Raw genomic sequence first — 20,225 nt, forward strand, 5'->3', positions numbered from 1 at the left:
TAGTGATTTTTTTTTAAAAAAGGAAAACAATAAATTTATGTAAAAGTACAAGGGGCATAATTGCCATTTTGATAAGACGTTTTCCCATCTCCCGCAATCACCATTTTTAAGAACCAGACGAGGGAAGTCTTGTTGCCAAAGAAACTAGAAGTCTTACATTCCCGGCCGCCGGAAAGATCGACGCTGAGGGAAAGCTTTACGAATGGAGCGGCTACAGAGAATGTTCGCCGGTGCCGGAGGTTCATTGGGGCACCCACCGCCGGACTCGCCCACTCTTGATTCGTCGGAGCAGGTCTACATCTCATCCCTCGCGCTTCTGAAGATGCTTAAGCACGGTACTATTCGAATTGAAGTTGCCGCTTTTCTTGTTTCTTAGATTCCTATTCTTTCGAATGTGTTCACAATCTCTACTAATTTAATGTTGAGAGGTCTTGTCGACTCTCCCCTTCTATATTATCAACGAATTTGGATGGTTTTGCTCGGTTTTAGGTTTAGGATGTTGGATGTGGTTTAGGTCATTGGTAATTAAGATTGTGAAGCTTCAAATAAACTTCCCGTTTATCTTATTTCCACTTCAATGTGCGTTATAATAGGAAGAGCTGGGGTTCCTATGGAGGTGATGGGTCTGATGTTGGGGGAATTTGTTGACGAGTACACCGTGCGCGTGGTCGATGTATTTGCTATGCCGCAAAGTGGTACGGGTGTTAGTGTCGAAGCTGTTGATCATGTATTCCAGACCAATATGCTTGACATGCTTAAACAAACTGGACGGTAATTTTATTTACTTACCGTAATGACTACATTTGTTGGATCTTAAAGATTCAGTTGCTGAAAATGAAACTTTAGATCCTGAAAGAAACAGCTCCCCTTTTTAAATTTTAGTTGTATGTCCTCGCCTGTGGTGACTGGGAGGTATTGTACTGTCCATTGCGTGTTTAATCTTTGGAATAGACCTGATTTTAGTATAAAACTTACATAGGTTTACTTAAATTTTATTGAAATCTATGATCTATGAAAATGGATATGTACAGGATCCCAGGATGGTTGAACTCTAGCCAAGAAAATCTTTTGACAATTTCTCTGTTGCACAATATGCACTTTGGAGTGATTTTAGTTGGCTGGCCACCAATTTTTTTTCCTGTTTTTTCCTCTGGGCCTTTGTTTGTCCAGAATCAGAATCAGAATCATTTCTCATGCTGATTCCAACTCTTCTCTTAGGAAATTATTCCCTGAATGTGGGCTCAATTCGTTTTAATTTTAATATCATTCACATTTTCATGGAGCACCACTCACTATACTATCTTCTTTTATAACCATTTATTTGGTTGTGCACCTTGTTTCATTTGAAAGACTCCCCATTTTTAGACGCTTCTCCATCATTTTTACTTTTGGTATGTCAATTGACATTTTCATCAAATGAAGGTATAGTTAGAATTAAATAAAGTAATGAGTTCAATCAAGGATATCTATTGTTTTTGCTTTGTTTTTGGCTTGCTGCCTTGCTTTATCATTTTTTTGGCCTTGTACTGTGGCATTTACTTTGTTATTGTTCTGTTGTATTGATTTTATTTAACCTACTATGTGGGTTTTTATTTTCGCTTATGGATGTGATGAGGGCGCTAAAGGGGGGTGTCAACCTAGTTGAGATGCTTGGGTGCGCCCGCTGATCCTCCCCCTTCCCCTTTGCTCTTTGTATGTCCCTCATGTACTTTGAGCTTTGTCTCTCTATTTCCATTATTAATAATATTGAGACTCGTTTCCTTTTTTTTTAAAAAAATAAAGTAATGAGTTCATGTCTATGAGCTAATGGAAGGGTAAGAGTAGGCCTTGTGCGGAGCTACATTTTTGCTCGTCTGTGATTTGAGAGTGTTTTGGGAGATAGGGGAAGCTTCTCGGTTCTTCCCTTGTTCATGTATCTATATTGATAGATGAATCCAGCATTATTAGAGTCCAGTCTTTTCTACTTTAATTATACTGAAGAATGAAGATTGAACTCGTTATAGACATATAATCTTTTACTGCCCTTTACCTCTAACTTTAACCATTTATTTTTTGCCTTCAGCCCTGAGATGGTTGTGGGATGGTACCACTCTCATCCTGGATTTGGATGTTGGCTCTCTGGTGTCGACATCAATACTCAACAGGTTTGTGGTTCTAAAACAGCCTCGATTTTTCGTATTGTTATCCACCTCATTGTTAATCATTTTAGGGGTGAATTCCTTTTCTTTTTCTTGTACTAGTATATTCTTATTATTTTGAAATAATTTTTTACTGCACATTTTCTTTGATTGGGTGGTCTTCCAGCTAAGGAAAGAGTGTAATGTAGATTTGCAAATGAGATTATAATGTGAAATGTGCTTACTTTTGTCATCGTTTGCAGAGTTTTGAAGCTCTTAATCAGCGAGCTGTTGCTGTAGTTGTGGATCCAATCCAAAGTGTCAAGGGAAAGGTGGTTATCGATGCCTTTCGTCTAATTAATCCTCAGACAATGATGCTTGGCCAAGAACCTCGTCAAACAACTTCAAACCTCGGCCATCTTAATAAACCATCTATTCAAGTGAGTATTGAACATTCTTACCTAGAAAGTGAGTGTTAAACATTCTTACCTAGAAAGTGAGTGTTGAACAAATACAATCAAATCATTATTGCTTTCAGTTCCACTGACTCGTATGATTGTTTTCAGGCATTAATCCATGGATTGAATCGCCATTATTACTCTATTGCAATTAACTATAGGAAAAATGAACTTGAAGAGAAGATGTTGCTTAATCTTCACAAGAAGAAATGGACTGATGGCCTAACACTTCGACGATTTGATACACACTCGAAAACTAATGAGCAGACTGTCCAGGTAAGCATGTCTTTTTTGTTTTAACCTTCTAGAGGTTGCATCTCTTCTTGGAATATCGAATAAAATGAGTTTCTTGCGTTGCCAAACAATTCAATTACTCTCTAATTGTACTTATCCAATCAAGAAAGGGCTGTGATCAGTTATCCCGACAATTTACTTTTACAGCTAACACCGATAAAATTGTATTTCATTGTGCATAATCTGTGTTGTGATTTATGGGTCTGTTATATACCGTACAGGAAATGCTGAACTTGGCTATCAAGTACAACAAGGCAGTACAAGAGGAAGATGAATTGCCACCAGAAAAACTTGCAATTGCAAACGTGGGAAGGCAAGATGCTAAGAAGCACCTGGAAGAACATGTCTCCAATTTGATGTCATCGAACATCATACAGACATTAGGAACAATGCTCGATACAGTTGTGTTCTAATCAAACTATGGTCATTAAAGAACTCTACATCCCCTGCCAGAAAACACTCCGAGGATTCTTCGTCCAGAGTTGCAGGGTCTGTGATTGTTAAACGCGTTTGTTTTAAACTCTTTGTCCTGCCTGTCTTTCACTTTCATCACATTAATATTTTATTGGATCTTAGAACGAGAGGTGTTTTCGTTTCTACACGACAGCAATTGGTTTCAATATGCTTGGGGATGTGAATGAGAAGATAATAGTGTTCATAATCCATCAGTTGAGTATAGTAGCTAAAACAGAACAAATTTGAAGCTTTAATCTTGGTTAAGGAAGAAAGCCAAACGTTTGAGAAGGGCTTTGGCTTTCTCGGAAGATGGGTTTAACATATGAAATGCATGGTCCTCACCTTCCGTCTCATAAAACTCCACTTTCCCTTTCCACTCACTGTTCGCAAGAGTTTCATAGTAAAGCTTCCCTCTTTCCCTCAGGATGTCTTTCCCTGCAACGATAACCAGCACCCTCTCACCGGCGAGGCCATCGATCGCAGGTGACCCATCGGAGAAGGGATTGATGAGGAGATCGTCATTTCCTCTATCCGATGGGCAGACAAAGTTCCACCAACTATCCACCTCTGCTTTTTTGTGATGCTCAGTGATCTCCGATCCAATGGGCTCCTGTCCCCAGAAGTATGGTTGAATTAGGGCGATTCCTACAATTTTGATTTTGGCGCCCAGGTTCGAGTTTTTGGCTCGCAGGGCCATGTGGTGGCAGATGTTTCCACCCGCACTGTCACCTACCAAGAACACCTGTTCAAATAATATAATTTAGCCTTTCTAATTTATTGCACCTTAATTAATTGAGATATGTAATATTGGAAAGAAAAAAAATATACTCTTTTGTTTCCTGTTTTGATGAACAGGTGCATTTAGTTAATAAGTTTTCAAATTATCTGTTTTAATCTTTCAATTTTAAAGAATAGGTTTAAAAGTTCTTTTTCCAAAGAATAGGTGCATTTAGTTCTTTTCTCTCTTCTCTTCCTATTTCTTTCTCCTTTTCTTCATCCTTTCTCTCTGTCTCTACTCCATCTCCATCACAGATTTTTTTAAAAAAAATTTCAAAACAATCTCATTGAAATGTTGATTGGCTTTTGGGTTAAAACACTTCAATGAGTTAAATCACAAAGACTTCCACTCCCAGCCCCACCCTCAACTCTTCCCTGCAGAAAACAAAAATGAGTAGAAAAACTTCTAGTGCATATGTTCAAATAGTTGAAAGAAAAACGAAATTCATAAGGTGTCGAATTCCAATTAGCTTCAAGTTGAACTGAATTTGATTGATTCTAAATCATGTTGTGCGGAAACGAAAAAACAAACACAAGCTACACCACTTCAAATATGGGGTTTAAGGTATAAGCAACTGTGATTCACTACAAGTGAAAAAATGAGACGAGTCAAGATGAAGAAAGAGTAAAGAAAAACCATGGGCAAACAAAAATGTTTTCTAAGAATATTTTTCAACCATTAAATAGTATAACATTGAAGAAGTAAACTTAAAAAAACCAGCCATAAGTTCCAAACATGTTATCTAAAATTGCATTTCAACCAAAAAGAAAATAACTTTTGTTATGAACTTTATTTTTCTTTACAATGATCAATAATTACTCGGTTAAACCTTTTAATATCACTTCCCTTTTAATTAATGACGGCTTCCTTTCTTTAAAAAAAATGATATTAGTATACACTAAAATTTAAAATTTAAAGATCCGTTAAACATACTTTTCAGAAAAGAAAAATAAAAACAGTAATAATTGGACACTGTGGAATGAAAATTGAACCTCTCATTCTAAATTCAGTTTATCAATTATACAAAGTTACTTTTTAGTTGGCTAAAACTAAAATCACTTTTAATAAAATATTATTAATTTCAAAATACCTTTATTTTTTCATTAAACAATTTAATATATAAATCTAATTTTAATTTTAAGTTGAAGTTTGTTTAATTTTAGTTTCTATATTTTTAATTGTATAATTTTAATCTAGATACATTTAATAAATCTTAAAACTAATTCTTAACGTGCTAGTTTATTGTTTTTTTTAAGAAAAATGCTATTTATAACTTTTTAATATAACTTTTAAAAATATACTAAAAGAAAAAATCAGTGTTATAAATAAAGAGTCTAAAATTGCACAAAGAATTTGCAAAAAATAAAAAAAATGAGAAATGAACAAAATATTTAGAGTTCATAAAAAAACTGTATGATAAATTTTGTTAATGTAAATAGTTTGTTTGTTTGTTTTTTAAAATTTTTGAAAAAACCCTAAGAAAACAATATTTTAACCTAATATATTACTAAGGTTATAGGAGGGAGTTTGATTCTAACTAACAATACCTTCTCAAAATCAACTAGCTCTTTAAGCCAAGGCTCATGCCCGGGCTCATCGGCGGAGGACTTCGACTGAGCGGCAATCCACTGCAGCGCCGCCCAAGAATCGTCATAAGCGGCGGGAAGAGGATGCTCCGGCGCTAATCTATAGTTGACCGAGAGGAGGACGGTTTGGGCCTCGGCGGCAAGCGGGATAAGACAATTGTTATGGTAAACAGGTTCAGCACTGGAGGCTACAAGAAACGCACCGCCGTGAAAGTAAACAACCAATGGAAGTTTCCGGCCAGGGTCTACGGCGGTGGGACGGTAAAGCCGAGCTGAGACGCCGGTATCGGGAACGATAACGATGTCTTTAGAGTGAACTCCTGTGCGAGAATCGAGGCCAGGGGGAGTGACACGTGTCCCGAGAAGCCTCTCAACGACGCCGTTTTTGTAGAGTCGAAGGTAAGGAAGAAGCTCGACATCCAGCTCGGGGTTGTTTAAGTCTGTAGCCATTTGAGGTTAAAAAAAGATAAGACTGTGCTGATAATTGAAATAATTGATTGGAAAAAGAAGGGAAAATGAAGAGGTTTGATTTGAAATTATCATATAATTGGTGAAGAGATATATGTCAAACTCTATCCTTTATAATTTCAAATGTTCACCATACATGTATAGCAATTAACAACTAACCATATGGTTGCTGCAATGCAGATGACTACGACTCATCAATGCCACTAGAGTTGTGCAAGACTTTAATTTGAAGTTATTTAGTTGTGAAAATGTTAGTAGAGACTTAATAAATTATTGAATTGATGTTTTATAGTTGTGTGCGACCCACAAAGTATTTGACTCAAACAATGGGTTTGATAACAACGCTGCCTTAAATTTCTATTCCACTAGCCATACAACAACGAATATTAGGAATGATCTCAAGTAACAATCATCTTACTACTTTTCAATCCAAATATACTTTTTAACTAGTAATTAAACTTCGTGTGTAAATTTTTTATTGAAAACAAAATTCGTAAAAGAATTTAAGTGCATCTCGAGTTGCATCTATCTTTGTACATCTCACTACTAATTCATAACTTGTGATATAATATATATATTTTTTGTTTAAAAAAATAAAATAACAAAATAAATTAAAATATTTACCTGCTATAACTATCAATGATAGTCACCGTAAATTCTTTTTTTTTGTAAAATTTGATATTTTAAAAATTTTTCTTAAAGATTAGAGGGTACAAGCATGATTTTTAAATTTACTACTTTTTCATCGATTTAGAAAAGGTAGACATAGGCTATATTAGGAAGCGTCCTCAAGGAAAAACAAGTCCTTGCTTGCTTACAAAAAAGAAAATTGAACAAATGAAAAACGTATATACACACAGTCAAACATGATTATTAAAGAACAATGAGAGAGATTCTGATCCAGGGAAAAAGAATGAGGAACAAATATGGATGGAAGAAAACATATATTGAATCAAACCAATCAATCTTCTGAAATTTCTTGGCAATTAGAAGATCTGATCTGAAGTTGCTGAGACGTGAGGGAGATCAAAGATTGAATCTTAGCAACAGCAGATGATTTCTCAGGTGGGCATTTCGAAAGAGAAACATTCAACGAATGAAGAGCCTCGTCAAGCTTACCAACGGTTAATGCTTTACAACCTGCCTTGTAAGCTCCATCCGCCATTCGAACATCATACTGACTTCTTGAATTCGCACTAGGTTCCTCATCCTCTGGCTCATCGGGAGATATTGGAGATTCTAAATACGCAGTGGTTCGAGCATATTCTAAATTTGAAATTGCAGCACCGATCTCCCCCATTAGAGCTTCAGGAGTCTTCGTTGTGGTCTTCACACTGTCAAACACATTCCAAGCGGCGATTCCTCCTTCTGAGTTCACACTCTCCCTTTCTTGACTCTTATGCCTATTTCGTTGAGGCATTTTCACAAACACCTACTCAATGTCTTTCTTGATTCTTGTGCTAATTTCGTTGAGGCATTTTCACAAACACCTAGTCGATGTCTTTCTTGATTCTTATGCTAATTTCGTTGAGGCATTTTTACAAGCACCTTGCTGTCCTCAAACTGATATGGAATCGAATCGATTTTTGGAAGAAGTCTGTCGCGCTGAACTTCAATTACGAGCCCGATATTTCCTTGCGTCTAATTCGATCTTCTCATCCTGCGAAATTTCATATCGATTTATGAACTCAACGGATTCTATCAACAGCATTGAATAACAACGCAAACAGCCAATCAAGAACAAGCACGATCAATGATACTAAACCGCCATGTCAACAAAACCGGAGTTGTGAATGCGGCATCGGAAATCGATACAATATCAGAATTAATGGCAAAATAATTGAATCCAAAATCCCTACTGTCATCCCAAAAAGAAAGAAATAGGGAAAGAAAAGGAAACTCACCAGTTAATCGGAGAGCAGCCAGCCGCTTTCATCGACGTTTTCAACTTTAATCCGAGTCCGATCAACTAGTTCTTTGAAGATGAATTTTCTGAGCTTTAATCCATTACAAGGATTTTGAACTTTGAACAAAGTGCAGTAATAAAGAAAAGAGTGCAAATTAGATATTAAACTGATTATAGTTGAAATACATGTTTGTCCTTTTCTTTGGGGGTGCAAGTTTACTAAAATATGTTTTGGCTATTCTTTTTTCCTGCCTTGTGTACTTTCTAATGTTTTAAGAGATTGTTGGACCCCTATCAATTGTTGGATCATTGAGGGTTTGGATCGTATGTCACGACCTTCCTTCTATGGGATGTGTGGAACTATAAAAATTTGATTGATTATTGCGACTAGTTCTCGAACAAAATAGCACTGTTTGACAGAGTTTTATGAGCTCGATAGGCCAAGACCTCTCTTTGGGAGAGTTTGGTTTCTGTCCGATTATGATAGCTTGAAGCTCAATTTTGATGCTTTGTGGAATGATTGTGATTTTTTGAGTTCTCTTCTTATTGTTTGTTGTGAGAGGATCTTTTTCGGTTGGTCCATCCATATTTTGGAAGCTCGATCTTGTTATGGTTAGAGGTTTGCATCCCTCATTGGTTATCTTGAGGATTACCCCTAGCTATCATGAAGTTTGATTGTTCTTTCGAGATCCTATCATTATATGTATTCTATAATTTATCGATGCACTTAAAATAAAATTTAGTCATACTTTTGTAGTAACCACAAAAAATAGACAATGATATAACACACATTTGCTCTCACAATTTTTATATTTAAATATCTATCCCGCTATTATAGTTTTCTTAGTTGATAGGTTTAAAAAATATTAACGCGTTATCAATATATATATTTTTTAAAATTTTCAAACATATATCTAATATATTATGTATTGTAAACATCTTCAACTTTTAAAATTCAAATGTTAATTAAAAAAAAACATTATTTATATTTTTTTTAAAGAATAACAACAATTATCAAAGTTTGTATAAATATTTTGTCTATTTTATTAACTATTTTTGACGCGCAACCAAATTTAACAAAAAAAATTCCAATTTTATCCTAAAAATTTGGTTGACTTAAAATTTTAAAATATCTAACTAATTAAACATAAAATTATAACGCTTCTAAACTTCAAAAACCTATTAGAAGTTTAAAAGTTATGTACTCAATAACTTATTAAATAAAAATTTAGAATTTTATCAACTAAAATTAATTTAATATATACAACTTAGATATACTTTTCCCAAATTATAAATTATATTATTGGGTTAGCATGGAGCGCTGCCGTATGGGATAAGGGCTCGATCGGTGGCGACTGGCGAGCGCTTTGTCTTTTGATGGCAAAGAACAATTCATATCATACGATAACGACACATTCCAATAAAGGGCAAAAAAGGCAAAAAAAAAAAAAGACGCAATCAGTAAGTATGGCCGGCCACGAGCGGCACGTGACGTGGAAAACGGAACTCGTAACGGGAAGTCAGTCCCAGCCAAATAATTAATTTTACTCATTCCTTAATAAAGTTTGAAATCATTATCAAAATTAATTATTTTCGTCCTCATCCATCCACCCTAATTAAGATGGTTTGGTTGGTACTCAAAAATAAATAAATAATAATAATGTTTGATCATTTTTCTTAATTTGTCAACAAATCAGCTTTTTTTTTTTTTGTTATTTATTATTATTATATAGTCAACAATTAAAGAAATATAGCAATTTTATATGTACACGTAACTTTTAGATTAGGCATTAATTAGCTATTAGCCAACGTTTTTCCAAGTTCGAAGTTTTGAATTTAGGCAATAATACAAGATTTTGATTGTAATTTGCTCATTAGGTTGGGAAGCTTTTGTTTGGAGAAACTTCACAACGTAATGGGTATTGAATTATTCTCTTGCTTTTATTTAAAAAAAAATTGATAATATAAAATCACATTGTGTTAAGGAATTTAATTTAAATAGTAATTGTTTTTCTTTTTTACAACCAACAATTATGTGAATGGTCACCGAGGAACATCCAATCTTACGGTAGAAAAGCATATCAATTAATGTTAAGTTAATGCATAAAATGGAGTACACATGACTGACATGTTATATTTATTACGATAATGAAGGTTTAAATTATCGTACTTTACCCAACAAAAATGTAAAAAATAAAAAAGAAAAAGAGTTAAACACTATAACTTTGAGTTGACAAATATTTTTGGAGTGTGGTTGAGTTGACTCGTGTGATTGTCCATGATAGAATACATATTTAATGCAAACTAACGACATATAATAGTTTTTATGAGGTTCCATATGAAGAGTGGAATTAGATCTCACTAACATTTAAATAAGTGGTAGTTTTATCACTCAATACTGCTCACTTTGAGGTTGACATTATCCGAATCGAGATAGATACTTTTTTACCTCCACTTTATTTCCATCTATATATACCTATCAAGATAAGTATAATAAAAAGTGGTACTCACTCTAAATTTGACACTCTCACTCTCGTAAAAATGACAAGTCACATTCTTTAATTTTCTTATTTTGGTCTATTTCTCCATTCAATTTGTTATTTTTGTGAAATTTAGTATAGTTTTAAAACATAAAAAAAACATATTATAGAATTTAAATAGTATCAAAATATTTTTAAATAAAAAAAATAAAACATTCGACAAAATTTTTATTTTTAGTAATTTGTTATATGGGGTGAATAGTTTGTTAATATCTTTTTTTTTATATTTAAGAAAAAATCTCATAGAAAATAAACCACCAATTTAAAATTAGATTTGAACTGTGAATATTAGGATAATCACTAAAAAAAACTAGGTTTCAAGTAGCCACGTAAGAATGGATACAATCAAATCGAACCTATTGTTTCAAAGATGCAAAATTATAGTAATAACTACAGATTAAGTTCACTCTCACATATTTTATTCAAATAACTTAAAACAAAATCCTATCAACTAAATTTAAGTTTCGTTTCAAAAACTATAAAGCAAATAATTTTTTAATTAATTTTCATTTAATTTTTGATTACCTATAACTAAGCGTTTTCTTTAGTATAAATGGAATGATAATTTAGACCACAAACCACTTAATCATCAAACATATATTAATAGCAATTGAGCTAAAATATTCTATCTTTTTAATTGTATATTATTGAATTAAAACAAAAATATTACGTGGATTAGTAAAAAAAAGGTAAATAATTAGTGTAATACAAAAACAACACTATGTTAGAACGTTAAGGCAAATACATTTCCATGTCAATGGGGGAAATTGCAATCGTGGAAATGACGTGGCACGATTTCTTAGGCGAGACGCAGCGCAGTGGGGTCACTAACCATTGAATTTCAACAAATAATTAAAATGAAAATGTTAAGAGAACTTCGGATTGCAATTCTGGGCAATTGCCTCCGCTTCTTCTACTTTATTCGGTCACTAAATTCTACATATTCCCATTACAATCCTCTTCATCCTCCCGATATTTTTCAGGAGAAAAGCTTGAGGAAGACAAAACGACGAACTGAGTGGCTAGTGCTTCATTATCTGGAGCTGCAAGATTTACAGGATTTTGGATTCGGAGGAGAAAGATGTGGGGATTTGGAGGAAGGTTTTACTGGGGAAGAAGAGAACGTGTCGGGAAAGTTGAAGGGATTGTTGTGGCCTTCGCATGGATGTCTAGTCAGGAGAGGCACCTGAAACGATATGTGGATATGTATTCCTCTCTGGGTTGGAATTCACTCGTTTGCCATTCTCAATTCCTCAATATGTGAGTTCAACTTCCGAATTTTACTTGTTTCTTTTTTCCGGTTTGATTGTCAGATTTGTATACTGTTGTTAAAATCTATGAGCTACTACTAGATACCGTATGTGTTTGAATTGCTTAAGAAAGACAAATTTATTTACCAGATTCTAAAGATTTCTAGCGGCTAGGCTAGTCTAGTCTTCAAATTCCATCTGCGTCTGTTGTAGTGTTCATTTAACGAGTACACTTAGCGATATGGGATCCATTTGGGAGATCGTTGATACTAAAAGGGAATTGGGATATTTGATTTTGGATTTCCATTTTTTGTTGGCTGAAAAATTGAAGACATTAATGCCTTGATTCATATGGTAGTGGATCTAAGGCTGGGTGGTTCTGAAGTTTGTTTTGCTTGAGATTGTTTTCGTTTTTACTTCAGTATGGGGTTTTGTTCCCTGCTAAGACGTTTGGATGGCAAGAAATGAACCCTTAGCTTTTATAATAAGCTACATTGACTTTTTTTGTATGTCTAATTTTGATGAACATTTGGAGCAGGTTCTTCCCCGATAAGGCTGCATCTCTGGCATTTGACATTCTTAAAGAACTAATCGAGGTTAGAACTTGGTACAATTTTGAAGTGCGAAGTTAAATTCGTTGTTCAAGTATGAGCTATCTAAATATGCTATAAACTTGTGATATTTACTTTCAGGAGCTAAAAATAAAGAGATGCCCCATAGTATTTGCATCTTTTTCTGGTGGGCCTAAAGCATGCATGTATAAGGTTCTCCAGGTGAGCTCTGTCTTATTTTTCTATTATAATTTGCTTAAACCACAAAGGGGGGAGGACGATCAACTCTTCTCTCACATTTGCCTTTCATATCATGGCAGATTATCGAGGGATATCATGAATCGCAACAACATAGTTCGGTAAAATTTATTCTTTGTTGTTTAATCTTTCTTCAAAGATGTCATCCTATCACATGAGAGGAACCCATATGGTTTTCCCTGAAAATTTTCAATTGGTTTATGTTAAACTCTGGCTATAGGATGATTATCAACTGGTCAGGGACTGTGTTGCTGGCTATATTTATGATTCCAGTCCAGTTGATTTTACCAGCGACTTGGGAACTCGATTTATTCTTCATCCAACTGTGATGAAAGCATCCCAACCACCAAGAATAGCGTCATGGGCAGCACATAACATTGCTTCCGGTCTTGATGCACTCTTCCTCAACAGATTTGAATCTCACCGTGCAGAATATTGGCAAACTCTTTATGCCTCAGTTGTAAGGAATTTAATATTTACTGCTTTCAATTCATTTCAAATCAGCAAGATTTAAATTCACCAAACAATGCTCGAATGCAGAGTATGAAAGCTCCTTATCTTATTTTGTGCTCGGAAGAGGATGATCTTGCTCCCTATCAGACAATCTTCAATTTTGCTCAACGATTACAAGATCTTGGGGGAGATGTTAAATTAATCAAGTGGAATGGCTCCCCACATGTAGGTTTGTTCCTAAACTTCTGCATTCTGTATGTATAGACGTTGATCTTCTCTATTAGAGTCTGTGTTATAGAATAGCAATACACTATTGTCCTCTTGGTCATTTGTGATTGGAGTTGGTGGCACACACGTTATCAAAGTGTGCAAGTAATTTGCAGTAATATTTCTGTTTTTTTCTAGCCAACAATTCTGTCGGTATTATACCGGGTTTGAAACCTTGTTTTCTGATTGTACGTTGTAGGGCATTATCTGCATTTTCCCATTGAATATAGAGCTGCTGTCACGGAGTTGCTAAGTAAGGCCGCTGGAGTTTACTGTCAAAGAACTAGACCCAATGAAGAAGTAACTGCCGTAGATAAAATGAATTGTGACTCTTGCAATACAACACCCGACGTTAGAAAAGCTGCATCTCCATCAAGTAGTTTTCGAGACTCTGCTCTTGCTCCAGACGACCATCTTCTCTTCTCCAGTGCGATGGACGGCTTTGACTATAGAATCATAGGATCCATGCGCGATGAACACATGGAAGGAGTAATGCGGCTATCTAACACGCCGAGTACCATTCCTCATGGAGTTCTCGGTCAAATCCTTTACGATGCTTGTGTTCCAAAGAACGTTGAGGATTGGGATATTGGATCATCAAGTTCTTCAAAAGCTGTCTTGCGTGAGCACACGCGGCGACATACCTCCTTCAATCCCATCAAACTGATGCGTCGTTCGAGACTGTAGCCATTCATCACGAGAAAAGCCAAACTGAAACTCATCTGTTGCCATGCCATCAATTGCACGTCTTGCTTGAGAACATGGCCACTGCCATAAGTGCTGAGACAAGGAATTAATGGTTTCTTGAAAACTTTGACTATTAGGAAACTTTGGACCAAGCAAGAATGTAAATGTAAAGCAGAGGTGCAGCAATGCAGTCCCCACTGCAAATTTGTAAATCAATGAGGAAAAACATAGCCTTCAAATGAATAAATGTTGAAAGAAACTGCCATTTAAAAAAGATTTAAATAAAGTGGTAGATATTTTTAGCAGTGGCTACTGGCTTCTATAAAAAAAGTAACATCTAAAAAGACTAAAACTACCAACTTTGAGCACTTGTAAAAGATTGCTAATTACTACAAATTCTCTTCCTTCACGTTTCACAGTAATGTGTAAATTTGTGTAGAGATTTGATAATGTAGCGTATAGGCATATATAATTCTCGGCATTGTTAAGGCATTTCAAGCTTTTCGGCAAGTTCAGTCGCTTTGCCTTCGTTGAAAGTATGAAGATTCTTGTTACTGGGGCATCTGGGTATCTAGGTGGAAGGCTGTGCCGTGCATTATTGAATCGAGGCTTCTCCGTTAGGGCTTTGGTCCGTCCGACCAGCGACCTTTCTTCTCTTCCTCATGATCCTTCTGCTCTGGAGCTCGTTCATGGCGATATCACGGATTACCAGTCGCTTCTAGAGGCATGCTCGGGCTGCCATGTCGTCTTCCACGCGGCTGCAATGGTCGAGCCGTGGCTTCCTGATCCATCGAAATTCATTTCTGTAAGTCCTTAGGTTTCGTCAAAACGTTGATTGAAATGAAAGTTTCCCGGAAAATGTTTCAGACATCTGGGTTTCGGCTGAGCTCATCGGATTTCTTTCAAAATTTGACGATATAGTAAATTATCGGATTGTTCATGTTAGGTCAATGTACGAGGGTTGCAGAACGTATTGCAAGCGGTTAGAGAGACGAAGACAATCGAGAAGATTATTTATACGTCATCCTTTTTTGCGCTTGGCTCAACTGATGGATATGTTGCCGTTGAAAGCCAGGTAACCATTAGGATTTAAATTTTCAGAAAATTATTCTTCCTCCTTGCTTTTGTGATCCATGAATAAATGCTGTTGACCTTCATTGATGTTTTCAAATTTCTGTGAACGCGACTGTGATGATGGCAGGTTCATCACGAGAAGTTCTTTTGTACAGAGTACGAGAAATCGAAGGCCACTGCTGACAAGATTGCATTGCAAGCTGCATCTGAGGGGATTCCGATAGTGCCGGTTTATCCCGGAGTTATCTATGGTGTTGGAAAAGTCACGGCTGGGAATGTTGTTGCTCGCATGGTAATGACTGCTTTTTCTCTCATAAATTTATGTTGCCGCTTGTTCAAGTCATTCAGTACTAGCTTAACCATCAAAAGGTCTTTCAGTGGAATAACACTCAATTTGAATTCATATCTTCATTTTTGGTAGCAAAATAATCATGGACAAGAAAAATTATAGTTGTTACGCTGGAAATCCCGAGATAAATCACTTTTGACTGCTCAAATGAGTTTTTAGACTGCTACTTCCTTCTTTTTGTTCTGATTATTCTTTAGATTGAGGTTTACCCAACACGGACACTTTTGTAGTGATGATTAGGATAGTACTTAGGTGCATTCCCAGATGGATTTATATTCACTTATCTCATTTTTTATGGTGACAAATTATATTTGAACAATTTCGTGGGAGGCATAAATATGACACTGTGAATATTCTTTTAGACCACTTTTGAAACTTTAACCAATTTTCTTACACAGTTTTTAGACCACTTTTGAAACTTTAACTAATTTTCTTACACAGTCAAAGGTGATTTAAAAAAATTACAAATTACACGATCGCTTTTAAACACTTTAAATACATTTAAAAAGGTATTTGGTGTTTTACTGCTAGATAAAATATAATACTCTTGAAAGAAAGACATCTCTACTTTTTGTAAAAGGTTGCAAGTTTGAAACCCACTTGCTTGTGATTTAGTATTCTCAAGACTGTTATAAAAGGTTATTAGGAGCCCACTTTTCATTTTTTTTTAATGAAGTTCATAAAAGCTTTTTATATCCTTTAGAGGAATTTATGAAGAAACCTGGTGAATTAATAATTAATGAGGCGGTTTAATGCATTAGCGAGTATATTAACATTATTAGCCTTTCTCCTATACATTGAGTTGATTATGTTAGGTAATGAAAAATTAGTTAGGTAAAATAAATCATTTTTTAAAAAAATACAAAATAAAGAACAAAAAAGTTAGTGATTGGATACCTTGCATGTATCTCAATTAATCACAATAGACAACCCTTAACTTTACAACGTTTGAGTTATAAGAAAACTTGTAGAACCTTTAAATCCTAAATGGGTAACTATCTAGGTTGAACCCATTAAATCCAAAGTCATTTTATTACACCCATGACTCTTATTAACCTCTATGCCTAACCGTTACTTCTTTGGCTCTTTTTTCCCTCGCTTTGACCGGATTATTCTCTTCCCCTTCCCATTCATTCGCATCTGTTATCCTACTACCCTACTAATCATTTGAGAACTGCAGAAATTATGCAAATTATATTTTGGTATATTTTTTTTTATTCTTCAATAGAAAAGCATATGCTTATCCATCTTTTGGAAGCCTTGTGACACTGAAAATGGGGAACTTTGGAATTTTTTGACTTGTTTGTATGAAGTCAATATATTTTAATCTGTGAAGTATTTTACCGATCTTCATCTGTTACTAGTTTAACCTCACTTTGCTTTCTCTCACAATGAGTCATTTGTGTTACTGTTGTTATTTCTTATCAGCTGATTGAACGGTTCAATGGGCGACTACCCGGATATTTAGGCCAAGGAAAGGACAAGTTTTCCTTTAGCCACGTCGATGATGTGGTAGAAGGGCATATTGTAGCAATGCAGAAAGGTCGAGTAGGTGAGAGGTATCTTCTAACAGGAGAAAATGCATCATTTGTAGAAGTTTTTGATGCAGCTGCAGCCATTACTGGTACGAAGAAACCAATCTTTAATATTCCATTGTGGTTAATTGAAACCTATGGCTGGGTTTCAGTTTTCATCTCTCGAATCACAGGGAAACTTCCTCTCATCAGCCCTCCGGTGAGTCATCGAACTCTCCTGGTCTTTATTTTTTGTTACGAAAATTTCTTGCATCTCTTGTACTCAACATGGACAACAATCAAATACCTAAAAGGGATGCAAAACATCGTAAAAAAAAAAAAGGAAGAGAAAATATGTTTAATTTTCAAGAACAAAAAAACAAAATGCTTACCAAAATTTTTGCACCCACCATAGAGCCATCTATTATTCAATGGGGGAAGCACTTTAGATATTACTATATTAATAAACAACATATTTGGAGTTGAAGGAATACACCTTTTGTTTTGTTTTTCTGTTGGTGGAGCAGACTGTGAAGGTTTTGAGACACCAGTGGGCATATTCCTGTGAGAAAGCAAAACAAGAGCTGGATTATAACCCCCGAAGCTTAAAAGAAGGATTAGAAGAAATGCTAGCATGGCTAAAGAGCTTGGGTTTGATAAAATATTAAAAAAGATGGATCTATGTTGCAAATTTCTTTTGTTGCTGTAATATCACTCTTAAAAAAATAAAGAGCTGCAATACCAAACTTTGATTATAAACTGAAAAGTTAGCTGTGATCCCCCATTTTATTTTAAAAAATAGCTTTGGATTTTAGTCACGCTCTCCCTGTGATAGAGTGTTCATCATAATATTTCTCAGAATTTTCTATTAAAATACTAAGTTAGCAAATTTATTTTGTAATGTATTAATATGAACAGTAATTCTAATTATGGTTCGACAGTGAATGTTGAAGGTTGCTCCAGACAAGTTCATAAGTCGACTCAAGATCAAGTAAAACTAAGAGGTGGCATGAGGAAATGTCTGTTCCGAAAGAAAAAAGACAAACCTTTAAGTTTTGAGTTGAGACTAATTGAGCTGAAAGGAATATACCTATCGAGAAACAATCAAGTCAAACTCAATCTTGATGCTCTGCAACCTTGAGGATCGTAATTCTCTCTACATTGTTCGGTACCACATTTAAGTAACCTTATTCGACAATCTCAAAGGGAATGAAATAAACTCTAAAGAAGGACTTTTAACTTTACTTGAACAATGCATTCTCTACAATTGTCTAAGTACTCTCAAACGGGTCAACTTGGAAGATTCATCAAAGAAGCAGGCCAACCAGGAGTGTACAAAGAGGTCCGCAATAGTTAAGTTAACTCAAACTAGTAAAGTGACATTAAAGAGAGATTAGAGAGATTTTAAAGTTGAGTTGAACAGGTTGTTAGACCAATAAGTGGTTTGGTTATTTGTGGGAAGTCACATGGGGCGGGAGGTAAGAGGAAGTTTCGTAGGTAAAAGGTAGGGAATTGAGTTTTGATATTGTCATATATGTGTGTTGTATTGTATGGTTGAATTAAGGGGATTGACAAGAAAAGAAGAAGAAAGGGTGTTTGGAGGGCGTTGGGTTGTTAACAGCTGTGGATAATAATAATAACAATAACAACTATAAATAAATAAATAGAACAAACATTTTAAACAATAATAATAGTATTGGATTTATTTAAAGCAAGACAGGCGCATGAGAGATGGGGATTTTTGAGTTTTTGGCGTTGCCGTGCACTGGCCCAACACAACTACAACAACGCCGAATCCCATCTCTAACCTTTTACCTCTTCCTCCTCGGCTCACCTTCCACACTTCTATTCAAATAGCCCCCCCATCCATTTATTACGAATGAAACACAAGAAAATAAAAGATCATGTTTAGATCTTGATTACACCTCTATACATGTAACCATTTTCTACCTAAATAGCTGTAATGAGAGAATATCATGTTTTATATATAGTCAACAAATGAGAGTGTTTTAGAATTATTAGTTCATAGTTTTGAATGATATTTTTTCCACATGGTAAAATATAATATTTGTATAGAAGAAGATTAAAAGGAAATTGAGATTTGGAACGTTTAATATGGGCAATGAATGAAAAGAAAGTTGAGTTGGTTTTGACTTGGTGGTGGTGGTGGTGGTGGAGGTGTGGTTGGGTTTCACTTCTTCACGCGGTTTTTGTTTCTTTTTCTTTCTTTTCCCAATTAACTTCCAACTAACGGCGCCGCTAATTTCGCAAAGCACAAACCTGACGCTGTCCCCAGCACCCCAATCGGACTTTTATTCGCTTTCATTATTATTATTTCGATTTACCCATTCAATCACATTGCCCCTCGAGCCTCCATTATTTCCTTCTCTATCCGCTCTTTTATTTGTTTCTCTTTTCTAAATCCATATATCTTTTTAAATATATATATACAAATTTGACCCACCTTATTCTTTTTATAATTATTTCCAATAATAATAAAATAAATTAAAATATTTACAAATTATACTAAAATTTTGAGTTCTATTAAAATAGAAACTTAGACTTATATCAATCTCTATTATTGATATAATTTGAAATTCTTACTATTTGGTTAAATTTACTATTTTTTTTATAACTTTTCATTTTTTTAAAGGGTATTTTTTTAATTATGTTTTTGGTTTCTGAATACATAGGTGAGTATAGGAAGCGTATAATTCAACTAAATATACAAAAGTAAATTCATAACTCCTTTTAGGGAGATTATTTACTCTTTTCCGAGTGAGACAACTTATAATTACTTACACATTCACTTGTGATTATGTGTAGTTTGTTATGCTTGGGGCTGTAAAACGATAGATTTAGTACAACAAAATATATCTTTTATACTTTTCAATATAAAAAATAATAATTGATAAAATTTGACATTTTGTTATATATATTTAGATTTATTTTGCTATATTCGAAAAACAACCTTAAAAAAATACCAATCATTAATCATTACTAAAGGAATATTTGGCCTAAATATTCGGGAGAGTAAAACTCGATAAATGTAGAGTTGTGAGCTCTACTTCTTATTTGTCCCGAGAAATTTGTAGATTCTAATACTAAAAAAAACATCAATTTTATATTTTATCAACTACTTATTTGTTGGGATCGGGACACTTTCTAAGTTTAAAGTTCACAATTCTACCTCCTAAGCATCCGTATGCGTCACTACAG

General features: G+C 34.7%; 5 protein-coding genes across 6 annotated transcripts; 3 read left to right on the forward strand and 2 right to left on the reverse strand.

Annotated features, from left to right (window-relative positions):
• The first annotated feature begins 52 nt into the window (after window positions 1-52).
• LOC101216036 (26S proteasome non-ATPase regulatory subunit 14 homolog) lies at window positions 53-3,534 on the forward strand. The gene is made up of 6 exons (XM_011655800.2): window positions 53-335; window positions 594-771; window positions 2,063-2,144; window positions 2,381-2,557; window positions 2,684-2,851; window positions 3,091-3,534. The coding sequence occupies exons 1-6, from the start codon at window positions 203-205 to the stop codon at window positions 3,280-3,282; spliced, it is 930 nt and encodes a 309-aa protein (XP_011654102.1). The 5' UTR covers window positions 53-202; the 3' UTR covers window positions 3,283-3,534.
• LOC101222945 (probable carboxylesterase 2) lies at window positions 3,480-6,279 on the reverse strand. Its single transcript, XM_011655799.2, has 2 exons — window positions 5,651-6,279; window positions 3,480-4,067 (listed from the first exon to the last, which is right to left on the reverse strand). Exons 1-2 carry the CDS (start codon window positions 6,137-6,139, stop codon window positions 3,576-3,578), a joined length of 981 nt encoding a protein of 326 aa, XP_011654101.1. The 5' UTR covers window positions 6,140-6,279; the 3' UTR covers window positions 3,480-3,575.
• Window positions 6,280-6,879: 600 nt separating this feature from the next.
• Window positions 6,880-8,530, reverse strand: LOC101212714. The gene is made up of 2 exons (XM_011655801.2): window positions 8,062-8,530; window positions 6,880-7,817 (listed from the first exon to the last, which is right to left on the reverse strand). Exon 2 carries the CDS (start codon window positions 7,575-7,577, stop codon window positions 7,119-7,121), a length of 459 nt encoding a protein of 152 aa, XP_011654103.1. The 5' UTR covers window positions 7,578-7,817; window positions 8,062-8,530; the 3' UTR covers window positions 6,880-7,118.
• A 2,949-nt stretch (window positions 8,531-11,479) lies between these two features.
• On the forward strand, window positions 11,480-14,374 carry LOC101212227. The gene is made up of 7 exons (XM_004141200.3): window positions 11,480-11,863; window positions 12,392-12,449; window positions 12,546-12,626; window positions 12,725-12,763; window positions 12,883-13,122; window positions 13,203-13,344; window positions 13,582-14,374. The coding sequence occupies exons 1-7, from the start codon at window positions 11,685-11,687 to the stop codon at window positions 14,067-14,069; spliced, it is 1,227 nt and encodes a 408-aa protein (XP_004141248.1). The 5' UTR covers window positions 11,480-11,684; the 3' UTR covers window positions 14,070-14,374.
• A 58-nt stretch (window positions 14,375-14,432) lies between these two features.
• LOC101223178 (putative dihydroflavonol 4-reductase) lies at window positions 14,433-18,691 on the forward strand. Of its 2 annotated transcripts, none has more exons than XM_031884168.1 (5): window positions 14,433-14,874; window positions 15,016-15,144; window positions 15,271-15,435; window positions 16,921-17,226; window positions 17,948-18,691. In XM_031884168.1, the coding sequence occupies exons 1-5, from the start codon at window positions 14,608-14,610 to the stop codon at window positions 17,948-17,950; spliced, it is 870 nt and encodes a 289-aa protein (XP_031740028.1). In that variant the 5' UTR covers window positions 14,433-14,607; the 3' UTR covers window positions 17,951-18,691. The 2 variants fall into 2 exon arrangements, with proteins under 2 accessions (XP_031740028.1, XP_011654104.1); XM_011655802.2 differs by lacking the exon at window positions 17,948-18,691 and adding an exon at window positions 17,534-17,824 and having other exon boundaries at window positions 14,446-14,874.
• Window positions 18,692-20,225: the final 1,534 nt, after the last annotated feature.

Source organism: Cucumis sativus, chromosome 4, assembly GCF_000004075.3.
Source record: "Cucumis sativus cultivar 9930 chromosome 4, Cucumber_9930_V3, whole genome shotgun sequence".
Classification (NCBI taxonomy): Eukaryota; Viridiplantae; Streptophyta; class Magnoliopsida; order Cucurbitales; family Cucurbitaceae; genus Cucumis; species Cucumis sativus.